A 19757-nucleotide genomic window follows, 5' to 3' on the forward strand; every position below is an offset into this window, starting at 1 on the left:
TTTTTGCTACATGCCTTTTAAAAATTTTTATGAAGGTTTTTTGGGGCATTTTTCGCCAAAAAATGGATTTTTGGATCCTGAGCCCTGGTTTTACAACCAAATGATCTGAAAATCGGTATAAGGGTACCTTGAACATGTGTCTACAGAATAGCAGTCACATTTGGCATACACCACTTTCAAATGACTCATTTGGGGGACTTTAATGGCTATTTTCAGCAAAAAAAGGGCCAAAAGTGCTATACCCGTTCCATGTTCTATCTAAAGAATGTGTTTGTGTAGCGTTAGACTTCATATTAGACTTTTGATACAGTACTACTTTCGTCTACTGCCATGTCACAACTAAATCACCCATTACGGCATGTAATGCTGTGTCAACAAAACTAGACGCAGCAAAAACCAAACATACCTGACTTTGAAAACTTGGAAATGATCGTTATTCTTTATTTGACCGTTCTAGAATGTTATTTAGAACAGGTAAACAAAGTGTGACGTAATAATGTGGTAGGTCCATTTACCTGCATACGACGCTTCATTATCATTTTCTTATATTTCATACATAACTGCTATCATATACAATGTACTTTGTTACCCTTATGCTTTGAATGCCTGTGTTTGTTTTGACATACATCTGTAATGTTCTTGTTTTGATGACGACACGAACATAAGCTATGAGCTTGAGTATGTCGTATTTTGTCATCAGTTGTAATTAAGAAAGAACACTTACCGCGAAGTCGCTTGTCAAGCCGATACGGTCGGGCAATGGATGACGGGATAGCGTCGCAAGTTGACAGTCGCCATCTTGTCAGCTTGTTGTTTTGGTAGAGAGGCTAGGGAAGTTGCAAATCCCTTTGTACAAGCAAGGACGTCTCGTTGAACGTCCTTGGTACAAGCTAGTAATAGTACGCCACCTTATTCTCAAGATGTAATAAAATGTGTCTTTTCAAGGCATGAAGGGAGCCGATAAAGGAATACTTTGGTCCGATATTTTGTACGAAATTATCGGGGGCGAGGCGGCAGTTGCTTCGAATAGTTGACCGACTCACACATATTCTCATCTTTGTGCAGCGCTCCTACTTATGCATGACGTCGTAAATTTACAAGGACCAGCCATCACACTCTCGCGGACATTCATGCTACATACGTAATACCCGACCGGAGCTTTTACTCTACTCTACATATACTCTTTAAGATAAATCTGTCGCCGACTCTACATTCCGTATTTTCGGTGATTCGGTGTTTCTCAACGAATAGTTCTCCCAGTCCTTGAGGGGAAGGCAAACAATTAACTTACTGACTTTTATAAGACAGTCTTGCCAAATTGCCAGCTTCCTTTCAATCAAACTTTCTGGGTACGGGTATAACCATAGAGGTAGAATTGTATCTCTAAAAAAAATACCCGGCGCAAACCTTGTCATGGATAAAATTCACATCAGGCTCCGGCCGCGGCACATTTCTCTGTTTTGACTCCTAAAGGACCGAATGCTAAATATGAAGAATGTGTACAAATAATTTTTCTCTCACTTTGATTTTTAACTTCCTTGATTTCTATCAAGCAACCACAATGGATGACGGGATAGCGTCAAAACCTCACTTTCGCCATTTTGTTATTTTCAACGGTAAAGGGAAGTTATAGCGAGTTGTAAATCCCATTGTAGAAGTTAATATTAGAAGGCCACCTTATTCTGTGCAAGCAATAAAATGTATCTAGAGTATACTTTAAGTAGCTTTTTTGCATATTTTTGCCCAGGTAGGCTAAGTAATAGCCCTTCTAACTCCATGGTTTGAGGCATAAAGGGATCCATGGTTTTACTCAAAATGGTCGGATCCGGAGGAATATTGTGATCTGACAAAATGTAGTGTGTTACATGGAGAGACGTTGTTTGACCGTTTCCAAAATCATATCCAGTTCCTTGAGTAACTGTTTTTTTTTGTGTGTGTATATAAGCAAACTTTGCGGAGTCTCAAGTCATATTCCTTCCGACATGTATCATGTAACGAATTCGAAGCAAGCCTCTTTTCAAATCCAACCGGAAAAACTCAAAATGTCGTGGCGTCGTTGTCATCATCAGTCATATTACGTCCTTGGCTGTTTGAAACGCACACCCCAACGTTTTCGGCTTGATTGTACAATGTACAAATTCTAAGATTTATTTCGACTGCGACACGGCGCTATCGCCGCATCAACACGCCAAATGTGCCACGAAAAAAACAACACCGCATTGAATGACGGGATACTGCTACCCACGCTACGTCCGCCATCTTTGTTTCCTCCTCTGAACGCTATTGTGCTCCGTCAGCTGTTGCAAATTTCCATGTAATCTTCGGACATCGAAAGCTAAAAAGTCCTTAACATTGAAATGAACAGTTTATTGTTGCATTAGTTACGATTATTTTCGTGTGCTAGTCGGAGTTTCTGAAAATTATGTATGAAGGTAACAACGAAGAGATTCTTTGTGATATCGACGAGTTTCATGACGATCACGAGCGTCTGACGTCTAATCTGTACGCTACTTGATTGAAGTTTTCCATTGATCAAACTTTATTTTTGCTACTTTTTGTGATGTAAACGTATGTACAGGCTGATGATTGTGCATGTATGTATTCGTGGCTTGTTTTGTACGTAGCAAACGCAGCAGTGTTGGAGTAGAGTAGAGTAGAGTTGGAGCGGAGAGCACATGATAGCTAACATATCGCAGCTTTCTTCCAGTTATTACTGTGAAAAGAAAAACAAAACACGTAAACGAAAAAAATATTACAAGTAAACTTACTGATCTAAATAAAGTTCACTGTTACTAATGGGTAAACATGACCCGTGTTTGTATTCTTTGTGTCGTTATTTGTGTTCGATGCCCTGTCCACCCCCAGCCCCATAGTTTCAAGTCCGAGAGTTTGAGCCGGAAAGGCCGGGTAGTTGAAAAAATGCGCTGGCAAATTGGCTTTTCAAAAAAAGCGACATCTACTGTATACTGTGGATACGTAAGATAAACATCATACAAAATTAAAGATATCAGGATAAACAAAATCAAAGGCACCAGAACACGTACGAATACGCCAGACAATTCCTGCGCGCAATGCCGATCGTAAATGGCAGAAATTGCGCACGCACAACCAAGGCCTGGTTAGGCTCTACGCGCGCGCCAACACATTCCCCAGGCTTACCAGGCAAAGTGCGCGCACCGCCGCTAGTGCGTGGCGCTATACGCGCGCGCGCAGACAAGGACCGATCTGGCAGGTTTCGCGTACCAACAAAATCCATAGTCGTACCAACAAACTGCGCGCAGCGCCGCTAGTGGGGGGCGTTATGCGCGCCCGCGCGCAGCGCCGCTACGGCGTGGCCACTTGCGCGCGCGCGCATGAGCGCGCGAAATCGACCAATATCGAGTCCCAATTCTTAGCTCTTTTGTGTGCCGTTTTATTGTCATTCATTATAATCCTCCTGGAGCCTTTCTTGTTCATTGTTCTGCCAGTCTTTGTGTTTTTAATGTCTAGGTTTTTGGAAAGGTATTTGCTCAGTTTTAATGGCTTGTGAAAGGTACATGTAACTGGCTCCAAGTAGAAAATGTTACACCAAGGAGCTTATCATCAATGAAAGCTCCTTGGTTACACAGGTACTGATGTATCTTAGCTAATGTTTCTAATCAATATACTATATACTATTATAGCATTTATTCCTGTATTGTGTTGCTATGTGTCTACCCATAGAGGTAGAAGGGACACTATTAACCTCCTTGGTCTACCTGTGTGAAATGAAGAAATTCAATTCAATTCATTGCAGGTAGGGAATTATGGGTAATCGCCATCTCGGACAACCCCACGGTCCATGAAGTAGGGGAGCCAGAGGTCCAGTATGTAGGAAACATACATGGCAACGAGGTACTCAATTTCATGGTCTTGAGTCTTGTGCTGAACAAAATCTGTTTTCACACAGGTTTTGTGACTTGAATAATTCAAATAAGATTACTAGTATTGACATTAATCATCTTGTCAAGTACTGTATTTTATCTTTTACAGTCAAGTTCCAGTGGAATTTTCATAAGCCAATTTATGAAATTATGCTCAAGAATTCAATTTTTGTTATAATTTAGAATCTTGTTTTCATGCTGACAGGTGATTGGTAAAGAATTGCTGCTTCACCTATTGGAGGATCTGACAGGGGGTTATGGGGAGAATGAAACCATCAGCAGGTTCCTGAACAGCACCAGACTCCACATCCTCCCCGCCATGAACCCTGATGGGCTGGAGGGCAGCTTCGAGGGAGACTGTTACAGCTCCATTGGCAGGTAGGAAGGACCCAATTTTCTCTCCATGAGGGAGGTCAGGGGCTCATTGTTACTTCTGGGTACAAAAATCTTATTTTGCGTGGGTTGTTTGTGGGTTTACGTCTCTTGTCTAGACAAGAGTAGGTTGGCAGCATGTGGGTAAGATTGACACGCAGAATGGTTAAAAGGTCTGACACAGGAATTGAGTTGAACATGAAGGTCTCAGAATCTGACCAAAAGCCAGCAGGAATTTAAGAGATGGACATGGGGGGAATTCAGGAAGCAGAGGATTGCATACTATCCAGAAGTCTGAAATCTCTGATTTCTTGTTGTTGCTGTTATATGGCATGGACAGGAGAGTCCAAATGTGTATATCTTGGCCTGTTGAAGCTTGACTTCCACAACATGCCCGTAGCCAGGATTTTTAATGGGGGGGTTCTTCCCACTGCTTGAGGGGACCTCGAGCGCCGTAGGCGCGAGGCGAGCGCTGAAGGCGCGAGGTTCCTAGGGGGGTCCGGGGGCATGTTCCCCCGGAAAATTTTGAAAAATGATCCTTCTAAAATGGAATTTCATGCATTTTTGAGAGGGTTTCCAAGAAAAAATCAGAGATAAATTTTTATTCAATGACAAAGGGAGAAGTTTTTCTATGATTCCAGTCCATCTTTTCAAGAAAAATCTTGGACCTTTACATAAAAAGTGGACCAAAAAGTGGACCTTTAGATAAAAAGTGGACCAAAAAGTGGACCTTTGAGCCTTGTGGGGGGGTTCTTCCGAACCCCCTGAACCCCCCCTGGCTACGGGCATGCACAAGATGACCATGCAGTATAATTTGTGTCTTTATTTCAGGGGGAATGCTCTGAACTATGACCTGAACAGGAACTTCCCGGATAAGTTTGAAGAGAACACACACCCCATCCAGCCTGAGACACGGGCCATCATGAACTGGGCCAGAACTATACCATTCTCACTGTCAGCCATCTTCCATGGTGGGGCCATGGTGGCAAACTACCCCTGGGACAACACACCGTTAGGTGACTGTACAGAGTCTACTATAGACTGTTGACCATTGTGGTATCACAGATACTTTGCCAAACATCTTTCTCCAACCTTCTCTTCTCTGTTTTTTGTTTGTTTATTCTTGACACTCGATGTGAAATGTTCATGTTCATTCACAAGAGATGGTGTAACACTTCTCAAACTATAAGGGGCATTGCAAACTTCAGCAAACCAGATTCATTAAACTTAGTCAATCAAAGGTCAGTCTCCAACTTCAATTTCTTTAAAACTGTCCTTGGCTTAGATGTCTGACAGCATTAATTGACCTGCAGGACAAGATGGTCCATCAATCTACAGCCGCTCACCTGACGATGACATTTACCGGCACCTGGCGCTGACGTACTCCGAGAACCACGGCTCCATGTACCAGGGCGACGTCTGCTCTGGGGACTTCTTCGAAGATGGAATCTCCAATGGAGCAGACTGGTATCCCTTGAGAGGTATTTTAGTAACTTAGTATCCTCTTCATTTCCGGTGAGACATAAGGTCATGACTTTTCCTCTCCATCTGGGTCTGTCTTTGGCCAGTGTCTTTGATAAAACATTCCTATGAATGCCAGGTGGTGGTACACAGTGTATGTATCTATTAAATAGCTCACAAACAATGTTCCTAATTTGATATGGTTTGTTGCAGGAGGGATGCAGGACTGGGTATATATCCATGGAGACTGCCTGACCATCACCCTGGAGGTTTCCTGCTGCAAATATCCAACAGAAGACCAACTGAGGGACCACTGGGCAGAGAATAAGAACTCTCTCATAGAACTACTTCTTCAGGCGCATAGAGGTAAAGTGAGGACTCGGCTATCACTGTGTCAGACAATTGCAATGCGTATGTTGATAACCTACTTATTTTATATTGTCAAACTGTATTGCCATACTTATCTATAAAATAGAAACATTATTAACCAAATTTTATTGTCCAAACAAGCTTGGTCCACACTCGACCAACCTAAGATTGAAGTGTTCCCCAAACTTGTTTTGTCCATCCGTGCAGGCATTAAGGGCCAAGTGTTCATCAATGGAACAGACACTCCAGTCCCAGATGCCACTGTGACCATAGGAGACAGGGGCAACAGCTTCCACACTACATCAGCTGGCGAGTTCTGGAGGATTCTCGTACCCGGGCAGTACAGTGTGACGGTGGGTTTGAGGGTTCAGTCTTGGTTTTTCTTTTCTGCCTTCATCATGTTGAAGATTCCGTTGCCTGTATACTTGAATCTGTAGCCACACACCCCTCTATTAAAATGTAGGAATGCAAAAATGATATCATAAAAAGTGCAAATACTGTATTTGATGGACCCAGAGCCATTCTCTAATTGGTTGGGCTAATGTAACGAAAAGTCAGGATCAGTCTATCAGGGCCTACATGTGATATCCCACTTCTGACACCATTTTGCGAAGTTCTCTGTGAGCTGCTGTCAGATCGTTTCTGTAACCTATGATGTACATCTATCCTCAGGTATCCAAAGCTGGCTTCAGTAGTGAAACAAGGACAGTGACCGTCCCTTCCAACCTGACCTTCAGTGCAGCTATAGAGGACTTCTACTTGGTGGAGACCGGCACCAGCTCAGCTCCGAATGCTTCCGTACCGTCCCTTACATTCATCATTACCTCAACACTAATATGCCTGCTAAAAGTGGAAACTGACCTTTGATAAAGCCTTGAAGAAGTTGTATATTTTCACAGTAATGTAACATGGAAAAACCTTTATATTTTTAAGTATTTTTTATAAAAATGTATCGTGAAAACCCTATTGTAATGTGCATGCCTGTGCATGGCAGCTACTAACAGACTTTTTAAATAGAGAAGATGTAATATATATATATATATATAACATATATTGTAATGTTTTATGTAGAGGTAGATATGCATGTATTCATTTATCATCAGGGATGGACCAAAGAAAATTGGGTGCAAATTTTGTCAAAGCAACCATTTTTGTTATTTTTTTACTAGTCTTGTATTTGCTATGTGAGGGTTTTTTTCCACACATCTTTTTGGAATCCTCCCAGTAAGGTACCAGTTTACGGCCAAATAAAATACTTGTAGCATTTGAAACACATTTAAATCATCTTTGTCTTGTTTTGAGTAGGTATCATCAAGTAGTTTGATGTTGAAAAAACACTTTATTAAAAGGAACCAATCATTAAACTCTGTCCTCCTGTTGAAGGACATGTAGTGTAGATTAGAAAAAAACTTGCTCAAAAGGTGCCTAAGGTAGCCAAGAGACAAATTATGGTAAAATCAGTGTGACTTTCAAACGATTTACTTATCAAGCATTGAATGCAATGAGGTTGTGGTTCACTACCAGTGAAAAACTACAAGATGCTGTAGCTTGATAAAGTATTGTTGAATTTTCATCCATAAAAGTATAGTGCCATGGTAGGAGATTATTGTTCAAAATAAAAGCTATTCAAAGATTTAAAGAATCTATAAAATGCTAGTCACTATGGTTGACTATGATAAGAAAGCAAGGTTTGATATCAGTTGCTGTTTCAAGCATTTGTGTCATTACGAAATTGGATGAAATGTTATGGAATTCTGAATGACTGTGGTTGCAGATGTCTTGTTACTCCTTTCACAAAGCATGTCTAAGGATTATACACCCCTTAATTGCACATGAGAAATGATATTTGATATATAGATATGATATTACACTTTGGCATGTGTCCATAACTCTTATTCACCATAAACTTATCCTGGATGTAAACTGGTAACTTTTCTTTACAATTTCTTTCTATTTTCACACAACACAACCTCATAATCCTAGATGGTCCATCCCTGAAGAAAGAAGTTAATCTATGAAGGATGGCCCTTTCTCCCAGATGTAAGATGTAACACTACTTATACTATGTGCCATGTTTGCGATTGATTACTCTGGTGTGTATTGACAACTTAGTAGCATACACTTTTTGCTGAAATTGTGAAAACTGAAACTACTCAGTTAAATGAAATAAAAGAATTCAAGTAGCACTGACCCCTGTTTTCATTGTATAAACTCCCACCATTCCATCTCAAAGGAATTGGAACAGCAATGTCTTTTGACCATTGTGAAGCAAATATCTTCCATTCCCTTGAGGGCCTTAACAAAATTCACCATCAGCTGTTGTGTTACGCCGAAAGGTGGTTATACGGCTATACAGATCACTCCTTCAGTATTCAGAATGCAACACAATGTTAGAATCCATGGCCTTGTTAACATCTTTGAACTTCTTTACCCTTGGTGATATCAGCAGTTTTTTTTATGAAATTATCATTCAATTTAAAATTTATGAAAATGCATAACTTACACTGTACCAGCCAATTTTAGCTACAAATTTGTCCTCAGCATCCATGAGTCTCCTGGTTAGACCGCATCAATTTGAAAAGTCTCAAGGTGTAAGCCAACTTAATGCTTTTTAGTTTACCGGTAGGTGTCTTATGCACATTGGCTCAAAGGTGTTTAATGTTGTATATCTGTAGGTGTCCACAACAGGGGCTTACAGAACTGAGACCACTACTGAAGGGAGAGAAGCAAGGCACTTGGTTGGAAATGGCTGCAGACTAAGAATGCTGGACCCTTTACTATCTCTTCTAGTAGTACATGTAGTACTATTGACATGCATAAATGTTGTGCTGTAAAGGTTCAAAGAAGCTTCCTTGTTGGTTGAATATGAGAATTCAATATATATCAAAACATTTCTCCAAATTTTTTCCAATTATTGTGATGGATTGAAGCATTTGTTTAACCTGGATAGTGTGCAGCTGATAATGAATTGTGATCATTTTACCTTTAAATTTAGCATAGTATTATTAAGATCTTTTGTGGTCTAGGTATAACAAAGCTGTAAGTCATTGTATCATGATAAACCATTGTTAAGTATGTCAACATGGTCTTACTTCTCCAAAGCATGCCTAGCCATTTATTCTTACATGGCATTTGTCCAAAGAACTACAACAAATGTAGTGCACTTATGCAGGGAGCTTTAAATTCCTCCTTGACTTATGTAATGCTTTCCATCATGTACATGTATTTTGCTTCAGAATTATTTCCTGTCATTCTCTAGACCTCTTACATGTTTATATTGTCAACTGTCCAGCCTGTAAATTTGGGATCTCCAAAAAACACAGTAAGGTCTAACCAAACATGTTTAAAGTACTTTATCATGGTCATTGAATCTCCAAAACTTTCAAGCAATGTGTCTGCAGATAAGTATGTATGGAGGCAATAATAAAACGTCACGCACAAGTTGTGAAACAATCAAGGTCTCTCTCTTTGAAGTTGTGCTGTTGCAGTACTATAGATAATCAATAGGAGTCTCTCTTAACCACCGTGACAGATTGTTGTAACCACATTGATGTGGAAGCGGCTTATAAAACTGCCCCGTTCCTAGATATAGGATAACTGAAAGGCATTCAGATTGAAAGTTGAAACCGGTTTCTTAGGAAATGTGTAATCGATCCTGCAATCCACATAAAACCACATGCTTTAACGATATGTGTTTGTTACACTCTTCCTTATGAATTAACACAATCCTAGTCACCAGGTACATACACAATCCTAGTCACCAATAAATTCATATTGACAGCATAAACTATAGTCTCCACACATCATATATATAGTATATTTAGATAGTAAATCCATTTCATTCTACAAAAGTAGTATCAAAGCAGCTGCATGTGTTGAGGTATTCTACTATCTGTGGCTATGATCAAAAAGATCTCCTCTGACTGACAAGAAAATACTGCTTATCACGGTTGTATGCACTGTGTAAAAACCCACTTCTGATCAAGTGGAACTGTCCGGAAAAGTATGTCAGTAATGTATAGTTTGGATTGTACCATGTCGACTACAGGGATGTTGATATCATTTGAAAGCATAAAAGTCACAGCTAAGTTGTTGGAACCATGATGGCAACTATTTGAAGACAGCTTTTATTGTGAGACAAATTTCTCGCCCTTCGCGATGGAGCCCTTAAGTTCGTCCATGGCGTCTTCCACCAGTTTCGTCTCAAAGTCGCTCAGCTTCCCCAGCCCCAGGTTCCTCTCAATGCCGTTTTTCTGTGGGAATACAGGATCCTGGTAGTTACCTCTTATTTAATACATATAGGTAGCTCTCTAAGCATTTGAGCACAACTTTTTAAAGATGAACATTACATGGTTCAAATCATGATCAGATCAAGACAAAGCAGCCTGTTATAAGATGGTCTGTCTTTAAACGTACTGTTAAAAAACAGATTCACAGATTCACGTTGAATACTAATTCTTGCAAATAAAGAACACAAGTACAAGAACCCCTACAGCACAAATAAGCAGCTTGACCAACCTTCATTTCTCATCTATTGAAAGACAATTTCAAGCAAATATTTCCTGTATTCAAACACGAGATGTTTCTTACCCCAAGGAGAAGAGGAGTGGAGAAGTAGGAACACTCCGTCTCAGAAGACTTGATGAAACCACATTCAATCACTCCTTCCTTCCCGTTCAATGCAGCAAGGAGCTAAGGATAGAGGGGAAAGCAGTTATTTTCCTTGTACGCAAACTACATGTAACTATAACAGCATATTCAATTTTATTTGATTGTGTAGACTACATTTTTGCCTATATACTATTGGTCCATACAATGTTGCCTACAACATAACTCATAATTCACACTTACTAAGCCCAAAGTTGAGAAATTACTTTGAAATAAACTTACTGAGTTGGTAAACCTGGCCCCAGCATATGCCATGGACAGTGTAGCTGATCCCTGTGTAACAAAATGTGTGCATGATGAAAAGGACTTGCGACATAATGCCTTTAAACATACATGATAAAGTTTGAACACATTGCCATAAAATGATAAAGAAACATACATACTGACAACTCTCGTACTTGAGAGTTGTCAGGTCACATGTCAGGTCATACTTACAGCTCCAGCCTTAGCATTGACGACCTCAGTACCAGCATCCTGGATTCTCTTGGTCAGATTGTCCAGTGTCTCTGGATCAAACTCCACAGACGGAGTAGCCTGGTGGGAAGAAGGTAGCCTGTGTTACACTATCTCTCATTGGCTGATTAGGCCCCCTTCCCGTATAGGAGTGGCTACAAGTTTGATGTAGTCAGGCCAGAAAGAAGGCAGCCATTAAAAATTAGAAAGGAAGACACAAGTGTAAGAGTGCTGCCTTTATTTTCTGTACAATGTTACCTTATCGGATAAAACAGTGACACCCTTTTATTGCAAGGAAATCTGACATGCCCCTGACTGTCTACAGAGGTCTGGCACGTCGCATCTTGTACTAAGCTACCAAAAGGGTGTGTAACGGTCATGATGATGACATTAACAGACCTCAAGGTCAAAGGAACACACCTGGCATGACCTTACCTGTGAAATGAGAGGGATGATGGTCTTGCCAGCATGACCTCCGACCACGGGAACATTAACATCCGCTGGGTTCAGACCCTGTGCAGACAGAACGCTTGTTAGATCAGTATTCCCTGACACAAAATTTGTCAGCTTATATCTATATAAATGTACAGCTGTCATGGTTTGGATCTCCAATACTATTTTATCACAGAATAGCAAGAGTGGGGGGAAGGGGGAAGTATTGAGGAAGGGTAAAGAGTGGGGTGGGGGAAAGACTTGAGGAAGGGAAGAGTGAGGAGGGGGGGGAGCAGTGAGGAAGGCCAAGATTGAGGGGGGGGGTGAGAGTTGAGGTAGGGGGTGTCAATAAAATCATAATTGTTTACACCCATACCTTCAGGTTAGCCACGAAGGTGTTGGCCCTGACCACATCCAAGGTCGTGACCCCAATGACCCTGCCGGGGTCGTATGTGCCGGCAGCCTTGCACACTTCAGAGGCGATGGGCACTGTGGAGTTAACCTGGGGAATGACAAGGAAATAAAATCATCAATCATTTTATGAGAGAGGAGAACAAAATTTTTATTCAAGGGATTACTATAGACAGTCTTGCTTGCTTGAGAACCCAATTTAACATTATTCTAGATCTTCAACTGTCACACTGCCAGCATTTAGCCTCTGCTGTAAAATATCCAACACATGCCACAGCCTGACCTCCAACACTGGGGAGTTTCAAGGCAGTACAAAAATAGCCCTGGCTATTACATTTACAAGGTAGCCTCCCTGGAAATCACTCTAGTATAGGGTTTGCTGGACAGACACTCCCAAACAATGCTGCTAAAAGAGCAAAAGTAAATGCATTTACAGCATTAAATCCAAAAAGTCTGAGCAAATTGAGGATGCAGAATTGCCTTGACTTACAGGGTTAGTAATGAGGAGTAGGAAGGCAGTAGGGCAGTGCTGGGTACAGGCCTTCACCAGGTCTCGTACGATGGAGGCATTGGTGTTGAACAGGTCATCTCTGGTCATACCTGAAACACAAACATTCAGGTCTTTACTTGTATACATTCAGGTGTGATATTCAAAACAGCAAGAACATTTACAATATGCAATCAAAACAGATTTTCCTGCTGTGAATGATGAATCTTGTAACTAAAAATATTGTGTGCACACTGTGCAGCAATTTGTATGTTTATACCTAGCGAGCTGTCAGTCTGTGTGTGCAAGGTTCAAACACAAACTTTCTTCAGGGAAACCATTGCTTGCTGTTAGTGACAAAGGAACTCATGTGAGCTTCACGTGAGTGGAGGAAGATTGGCAGGCAGATTGACCGGAAGTCAAAAGGTCAGACACAGGAAACAGGATGAACTTGAGAGCAAGTTGACATCACGTAGGTGGAATAACATTCACAGGCAGAATGACAGGAGGTCAAGCAGGTAATAGAGTGAATGTGAAGGTCACGAAAATCCAACAAAGTCCGTAATCTCTTATTTCTTGTTGGTTTTGGTTATGTATCAGTATTAGGACAGATGATGAACCTCCATCTTACCAGGTTTCCTGGGAACACCAGCAGGAATCACCACGACGTCGCATCCTTCCAGACACGCCCCCAGCTCCGCATCTCCAAGGTAACCCTTCACATCTGACCCGGTCTCGATGTGGCTGAGGTCGCAGGCCACGCCGGGCGTGTGTGCGATATCGTACAGAGCCAACTGTGTGATGGCTGGGTTGTGCTTCAGCAAGAGGCTCAGCGGTTGGCCAATTCCACCGGAGGCACCAAGAACTGCAACTTTGTTGTTACACTGGAAGACAATAATTGTGACATTTACATAAATTTAACCAGAATATGACAATACCTTATACCAAACTTAAAACGACAAAAACATATACAAGTAAACATTTTAAATATATAAAAGATTTATTAAATACATGTATATAAAACAGGAGCCTCTTTTATATATTTTTGTCGAAAATAGTCGCCACGGCTAGTACTAGTATGTTACATAAAAAAGGTAAGCTTTGAGTCCTCAAAGTTACATCATCTGTTAATGTTAATGATTAAACTCGTTTTGACAGCATTCACTATGAATGATTCAGTATGAAGTCAGCAGAAACCCTGAGCATAAGTTTCCACCTTTCCACCATTTTCCTTTGGTGTTTTTCGTGGCGATTATTTTTTGACCTTCATACGATCTTCAGTGCTGTGTACAGTGCAGAGCGCTCGCACATGCCATAGCGCCCCCGGCACTCTATCTGTTCATGCGGCTTTCACGTGCACAAAATCCACTACCGGCGTTTAACTCCTCCCGCAAAACGGACGACAAACACCCTCCCAAACTCACCGCTGAGGTGGTGGAGAAGTTCCTCAGTGCCCCTGCCAGGGCGGCGAGGTTCTGGGGACGAGCTAGCCGGGAAAACATGCTGACAAACTCCGTCGCGGTGCAGTACAACCTTCCTGTCCCACCAAAATGGCAGCAAAGGGCGTCACAAAGAACGCATGCGTCAGAGTTAGTTCGGTCAAAGGTGAGAGGTCGTTTCAGGTCGTTGCTAGGACGCTTCTCTGTGACTACTTGTATCATTCCGCAAAACGTTTTGTGATATTATCTGAATATGATAAAGAAACTTAATACAACAAATGTCTGGAAGACTACATTGATATTCAGTAGTTTCATACCTGGGGAATATTGGTTGGCTCGTATCAATTTTATCGTGTTGCTAGGGGACTCATTTTATAAATCGTTGCGTACTATCATTGTTGTGGTGAGGTGTTGTTAGGTCGTTGGCCTGGGGAATGAACTTCAACAGGTGGAACAAGTTGTACACTAGTATTTCGGGTTGTTTGGTGACAACATGCCCCTGTCCGCTGGCTTAGTGCTGTGTGAGCCGACAGAACTGTACAATATCCTCAACCAGTCCACGGTCTTCCCATGTCTAAGCGATCCCAACTATTTACTACTCCTCGGTATGTATCAGGTGAAAACTGAAAGTGCCAAGTAAAGAAGCTCGCAATATGTATGTAGTATCAATGTTGATCTTTTTATAAAAAGATTAATCACTAGTCGACTCTTGCGTTTTGCCCCATTGAATATAACATATATTAATGTTTTTATATTAAACCCAATGACACTTGCTATTACTCCTGGTACTGAAATATTAATGGCAAATGGCTATTGACAGGCTCAATATATTAATGTGGCCTAGTGATATTTACCTAGTGTAATTAAGGAGGCATTGTCAAAGAGATGGTTCAGGAAGGATCGTGAGAGTGATATGTTAAAGGTTAAGAATGCCAGTAGCATTGGAGACTCGGACACTACTTAGTATTATAATTTTGAGGTGCAAAAATTCAAGTATCTGTACCACTTTGCTTGTAAAGGAAACATTGCCCATATCTTTTCACATATTATCCATATACCCTGGTCCATTGCATCCCTTTGATCTCAGATAATTTTGTCCCAGATAAGATTTTGTAATGCTTTGTTAAAACATTATATCCTTGTTTCATTAAAACAGATGCTCGGAGTAGTGAAGACTATGCAGTGAGTCATGTACTCACAAGCAAGAAGGCATGGGTAGGTGTTTGTTATCTTTAACTCATATTCTTTTTATAATAAGTGCATACATTTGATGCTCTGAATTTTCACACAGTAATCCCATACTACATGCATTTGTTGCTGACATAGATGATCTGTATTCCAGTGTAAGAATGGTGAATACCTGGTGCCTTATGATTCCGAGATTGAGTGTAAGACCCACTGTGTTGTGTATGACAGCCACACAAGATCTCTGAAGGACACGGGTGAGTAATAAGCCTGACTCAGCAATATTTTAAATTGCTTAAAGATATAAAGCTGTAAGTACACCTGCATGTAAGGTGCCTTTTGATTGTCAATGATTCAAATTTTGATGTGCATAGTTTTAACCAAGCTTCTCCCTGCTGATACATTTAATTCAACTCCTGTTTCTGATGCCTTCACAGGAGATGCAATTGCCTGTGCCACAGTTCTGGCCAACAGTGGAAGCAAGAATCCAGTGAAAGTTCTGAGGGGTAAGAGGCCTTTAGATATTTCATCATGCCCAATGTATCAGAATCTCATCATTTTACTTCTTAAAAATCAAGCTTTGGTTCATTGAATATAACTTTACAGGACCTACTTTCTTTTTATGATACAAGTACAAAGATGTGTTCAGAACACCATTTTTATCATGTTTTTCTTCAGGAGGCTATGAGGACTTCTCAGCCTTGTACCCCTTCTTAAGAACACAGAAAATCATCTACATGCCACAGGTAGGTTTCAAAATGTGTATGTGTGCAAAGATCAGTTTTTCTGACTTTCTTCCTTTCCAAGTTTTCTTCGTGTGACTTTCTAATATACACCTATGTAGAATATGGATCAACTTGGATGTGTTTTTGCAGGAGCTAGACGATTTGATGGTGTGGCCATGTGAGGTTCTTCCAGGACTGTTGTATGTGGCTAACTATGAGCAGGCCTGCACGGCGGTCATTCTGAAGGAACTCAAGTGTAAGGGGTACATCAACGTGTCCACAGAACCTGATCCAAGGTGAGAAGTAAAACATTATCATCAACTTCATACATATAGTATTTACTGCTGGGCCGATTTATGCATTTCATGTCCAGACAATAATTACAATAATTGTTGTATTTTATCTGTCAACAGCTTTCCAGGTCGTAAGAACCCAGAGGTGCTCAGAATAGTAGCAGAGGACTCGCCTGACACAGACTTGCTGTCCCATTTTGAGGAGGCCTGTGCCTTCATAGGTTAGTAGCTGACTTGATAAGAAATATATGACTTGGAACTGTACTTATTTTGCACATTCTCTCAGCCTTGGAGTATTGTATTGTTTATAGAATGTTACAAGAAAGGTCCACCAATTTATTCAACTGTGTCATTTTCACGTCTTCCACAGACAAACAGAAGAAACTTGATCATGCAGTACTGGTGTTTGACACAAGAGGGATCAGCAGAAACATCTGTATTGCTTTGGCATACTTGATGCATGTCTACAGGTGGCCGCTCAAGGTAAGCTCATGTTTTATTAATCATTGCCCATATTTGGACATCTGATTTTTGTTTTACTGGTTCTTATTTCCAGGATGTTTCATGTTGATTGCTCTCTTTCCCAGGATGCCTATAAACACATGCTGGGCTGCAAACACAACATCAGTCCCAACATGGGCTTCATCAGGCAGCTGGGGCAGTGGGAGGAGAAACTGATTGGAGCAAACGTCACCAGCATCAACGAGCGCAACTGTCACAGCTGGATGCGCTAAACATTTAGCTTGCATTTAATCCATCATCTCAACAGATGTTTGTGTGGATATAGTATGAGACATATCCGTCCAACACACTTTTCAAAGAGGCCAGGTTCTACCCTTTCAGCTGGCAGAGATGGTATAGTCCATTGCAGAAACTTCTCATCCACATAGTGATTGGTAGATATTAAACTGTACAAGTGGTCATTTCGGAAGCACAGGTCTATATATATAATCATGTGTCATATGTAAGGAATGAAGAGTGCCATAGAAATTAAAAGAACATTGGCTAGATACTTTTCGCTACTGGTAAAAGGTATTTTTATGCACTTATTTCTTTTTTTGTGGGCCAATATTGACAATCAATGTGACTTTTGATGAAAATTGTTACAGTTAAAGGTTTTAAGAAATTATTATGTATATATCTGTGTGTATTTCACACTTTGAACAATTTGATTCTAGAATCTATTTTGACAAGCATGTATATATCGACAAATTTTGAAAAGAATGTAACTTTTGTTTCGAAGAAAGTGTATGCAGGTAGATAAATGTACCTGTCATTTTAACAGACAATCAAGGGAAAAGATTTGCATAAGTTAAAATTTATATGCAAAGGATGTAACAGCAAAGTAATATAACATATAGTACAGCACTAATCTTGTGTGTATGCCTTACACAATGCTTGTATCACAATTGACATGTACTTAAAAATCTGTGCCTAGCTTTTGGTCAAAGAGTGAATCAGTGTAACATATTTCCGTCCAAATATCTGAATGCTTATAAAGTGAAACTGTGTGGAGTTTGTGATTATAATTCCTGTGCATGATGGAGGTATGATTATAAAATAAACAGCTGTATTGAAGCTTGCCTTTTTGCTCAATGTATCCAATATTTAATATTCTACAAACACATTGCTAACAAAAAAAATTCAGGTTTCATCACAGACTAACTATAGCTACAAATGCAAAGAATGTCTTTGCCTCACTGTAGAGCAAATATCCCATTAAAACCTTAAAGTCCAATGGTGTCATTTGTTATGATATAGCAGATCCATTAAAAGACAGAGCAATGTCAATGAGTTCTTTCCCAGTCTGATTCAGCACCCCCTCAGCACTAAACTCTGACGATAGCTCTCTTAAAGTAACAGCAATCCTTCGGCTGGTGATGTCCTCTCTGTGAATGGCATGCATCCACTTGTGCCTAGCATCTCCATGCACCACAATCAGAGACCTTCTCGGCATTGGTATGGCAACTTCAACATCGCAATACCTCAGGATATTGCTCTCTGACTTGTCCTGACTTCGTGTCATATCTTGGGGATCTGCAACAGCTTTAGTTTGACTACCAGGGTCACAGTCAGGACTTGGAACAGATTTCTTGCCATGCTCACAGTGTGTAGTTTGCTGTGTGGTTAATTCTATCTTGTCTGTTTCCTCACATGACATGGTCAACACGGAGTCAGCTAGAAGATTGACAGTTACCAGTCGCTCCCCCCATAACCAGAAGTCGTCAAAGTGTGGGTCGATGGCTGAACCTCTGGAGGGGTCGTACTCAAGGTGACACTGTTCCACAGGGGTGAAGTCCTTCAGCAGGTCATGTGACTTCATCCTGGCCAATAGGGAGGCAGAGAAGCTGGGCAGACCTGTGAAGCCTCCAAGCTTCAGCTTTTTCTTCTTGAAGTTAACTTTGGGGCCAAAATCCTTGAAGTAAAGCAAAAGGAAAACAAAACTCTTTGAGATTGAAACACATAATCGTCATTGATTCCTATTAGCATTGGTTAAATCTTACAGTACTGAATATCAAATGTTAAGGCCAAACAATATTACTATATAATACTGTCAGGGTTGCAAAAAACAATGTGCCTACATGTGCAAAGCATTTACAAGAAATTGTAGCATTCTTTAAGTTATAAGAAGTGTCCTACCTGTTTCTTCCTCCCTGATTGAGACATCTTCCACTCAGTACCTTCTATCACAGTGACAATTTCAGTCTCTTCCTCCGGTGTTATAAAGTCTTCCACTATCAGCACTCCTGGGAAGTCTATCTGCTCTGTCTGGCATAGAGAACCTTCTGTGTGACGCCATGCCTTGTGGCACTGGTGACAGTACATGTACCTCACTAGTCTTCCCTATGTGTATGTGAAGAGAATGTTATTAGCAACACATTACTACTATACTCATTTCTGCTGGGTAAGGAAGTATTGTTTTGGGTGGCTGAACTGTGGGTTTGCATGTCTGTTCGTCAACACATGGGGGGAAGATTGACAGGCAAAATGACTGGCAGTCCAATGGCAGTCAGACACGGGAAATGCCTCTGAAATCTAAATGTGTTCAAAGTACATGTATATGTTGTTTAAGGATTTATGTATAGATGTACAGTATGCACTTCATATCCAAGCAACAAGAGGAAAAGTCATGACTGACGTGATGATGATGCAACCAGTGCTTCAGAAAAATCAAAACCACCATGATCAACTTTCTGAACATAGATTTGATAATGTTTCATCCACAAGTGTTGTATAAAGTAGTTACCGCATTTCCCTCGGACCCATTGACTGTTGCCTTCTCTTCCTCACACAGCAAACACGTTCTGATGCCTTTACAGCCGCACTTTTTGGCAAAATCATCTCCTCTACTCTCCATGCTGCTTTCTGCAAAGAGGAAACCCGGAAGTGATCACAAACTTAGAAAACCTCCATTATCTAGACAGGGGTGCTACGAGTGTCTCTTATTGTTAAAATACTGGAAATTTGTTAATAATTTCGCCCAAATAACAAGAATATTATTCTTAAATTGGAAACTTTTAACTATAATTTAGTGCGTTTAACCTTTTATCTTGAAAGTC

At 40.7% G+C, this 19757-nt stretch overlaps 4 protein-coding genes across 7 annotated transcripts in view; 2 read left to right on the forward strand and 2 right to left on the reverse strand.

The window, feature by feature from the left end:
* The window catches only part of LOC109464542 (carboxypeptidase D-like), a 16897-nt gene extending 7800 nt beyond the window's left edge, over nt 1-9097 (forward strand). The window contains exons 3-11 of one of the 4 annotated variants that reach the window (XM_019761566.1): nt 3776-3873; nt 4108-4280; nt 5106-5290; nt 5588-5755; nt 5949-6101; nt 6312-6457; nt 6777-6902; nt 8088-8144; nt 8780-8855. In XM_019761566.1, the coding sequence (XP_019617125.1) occupies nt 3776-3873; nt 4108-4280; nt 5106-5290; nt 5588-5755; nt 5949-6101; nt 6312-6457; nt 6777-6902; nt 8088-8102 (1064 nt within the window). In that variant the 3' untranslated portion in view covers nt 8103-8144; nt 8780-8855. Of the gene's footprint in view, nt 1-3775; nt 3874-4107; nt 4281-5105; nt 5291-5587; nt 5756-5948; nt 6102-6311; nt 6458-6776; nt 8288-8779 lie in introns of those variants that run through there. The other 3 variants (XR_002139891.1, XM_019761547.1, XM_019761555.1) reach the window with 3 other exon arrangements.
* Nucleotides 9098-9546: 449 nt separating this feature from the next.
* On the reverse strand, nt 9547-14141 carry LOC109464586 (malate dehydrogenase, mitochondrial-like). The gene is made up of 9 exons (XM_019761596.1): nt 13980-14141; nt 13187-13439; nt 12559-12668; nt 12034-12159; nt 11661-11738; nt 11208-11306; nt 10995-11045; nt 10695-10796; nt 9547-10357 (listed from the first exon to the last, which is right to left on the reverse strand). Exons 1-9 carry the CDS (start codon nt 14055-14057, stop codon nt 10232-10234), a joined length of 1023 nt encoding a protein of 340 aa, XP_019617155.1. The 5' UTR covers nt 14058-14141; the 3' UTR covers nt 9547-10231.
* Nucleotides 14142-14383: 242 nt separating this feature from the next.
* Nucleotides 14384-17565, forward strand: LOC109467784 (serine/threonine/tyrosine-interacting-like protein 1). Its single transcript, XM_019765837.1, has 9 exons — nt 14384-14599; nt 15151-15209; nt 15337-15436; nt 15617-15685; nt 15858-15925; nt 16055-16200; nt 16318-16418; nt 16568-16680; nt 16785-17565. The coding sequence occupies exons 1-9, from the start codon at nt 14488-14490 to the stop codon at nt 16929-16931; spliced, it is 915 nt and encodes a 304-aa protein (XP_019621396.1). The 5' UTR covers nt 14384-14487; the 3' UTR covers nt 16932-17565.
* Nucleotides 17566-17799: 234 nt separating this feature from the next.
* LOC109467773 (alpha-ketoglutarate-dependent dioxygenase alkB homolog 4-like) lies at nt 17800-19581 on the reverse strand. The gene is made up of 3 exons (XM_019765828.1): nt 19445-19581; nt 18838-19041; nt 17800-18613 (listed from the first exon to the last, which is right to left on the reverse strand). The coding sequence occupies exons 1-3, from the start codon at nt 19553-19555 to the stop codon at nt 17948-17950; spliced, it is 981 nt and encodes a 326-aa protein (XP_019621387.1). The 5' UTR covers nt 19556-19581; the 3' UTR covers nt 17800-17947.
* Between the last annotated feature and the right edge of the window lie 176 nt (nt 19582-19757).

The sequence above is a fragment of the Branchiostoma belcheri genome, unplaced genomic scaffold (genome assembly GCF_001625305.1).
Source record: "Branchiostoma belcheri isolate BF01 breed outbred unplaced genomic scaffold, Haploidv18h27 scaffold1, whole genome shotgun sequence".
In the NCBI taxonomy this organism is placed as follows: domain Eukaryota; kingdom Metazoa; phylum Chordata; class Leptocardii; order Amphioxiformes; family Branchiostomatidae; genus Branchiostoma; species Branchiostoma belcheri.

Bases quoted from the DNA above. Each gene is read 5' to 3' on its own strand.
- LOC109464586 (XM_019761596.1), bottom strand. From the start codon at position 14,057: ATGTTTTCCCGGCTAGCTCGTCCCCAGAACCTCGCCGCCCTGGCAGGG. The intron at 10,797-10,994 runs GTAAGTTTATTT...CTCTATCCTTAG, and splicing joins GGGCCAGGTTTACCAACTCA to CTCCTTGCTGCATTGAACGG. The intron at 10,358-10,694 runs GTAAGAAACATC...GTATTCCCACAG, and splicing joins CCACTCCTCTTCTCCTTGGG to AAAAACGGCATTGAGAGGAA.
- LOC109467784 (XM_019765837.1), top strand. From the start codon at position 14,488: ATGCCCCTGTCCGCTGGCTTAGTGCTGTGTGAGCCGACAGAACTGTAC. The intron at 15,210-15,336 runs GTAGGTGTTTGT...TCTGTATTCCAG, and splicing joins TCACAAGCAAGAAGGCATGG to TGTAAGAATGGTGAATACCT. The intron at 15,437-15,616 runs GTGAGTAATAAG...ATGCCTTCACAG, and splicing joins AAGATCTCTGAAGGACACGG to GAGATGCAATTGCCTGTGCC.
- LOC109467773 (XM_019765828.1), bottom strand. From the start codon at position 19,555: ATGGAGAGTAGAGGAGATGATTTTGCCAAAAAGTGCGGCTGTAAAGGC. The intron at 19,042-19,444 runs GTAACTACTTTA...ACATACACATAG, and splicing joins ATGGGTCCGAGGGAAATGCG to GGAAGACTAGTGAGGTACAT. The intron at 18,614-18,837 runs GTAGGACACTTC...CTTTACTTCAAG, and splicing joins AATCAGGGAGGAAGAAACAG to GATTTTGGCCCCAAAGTTAA.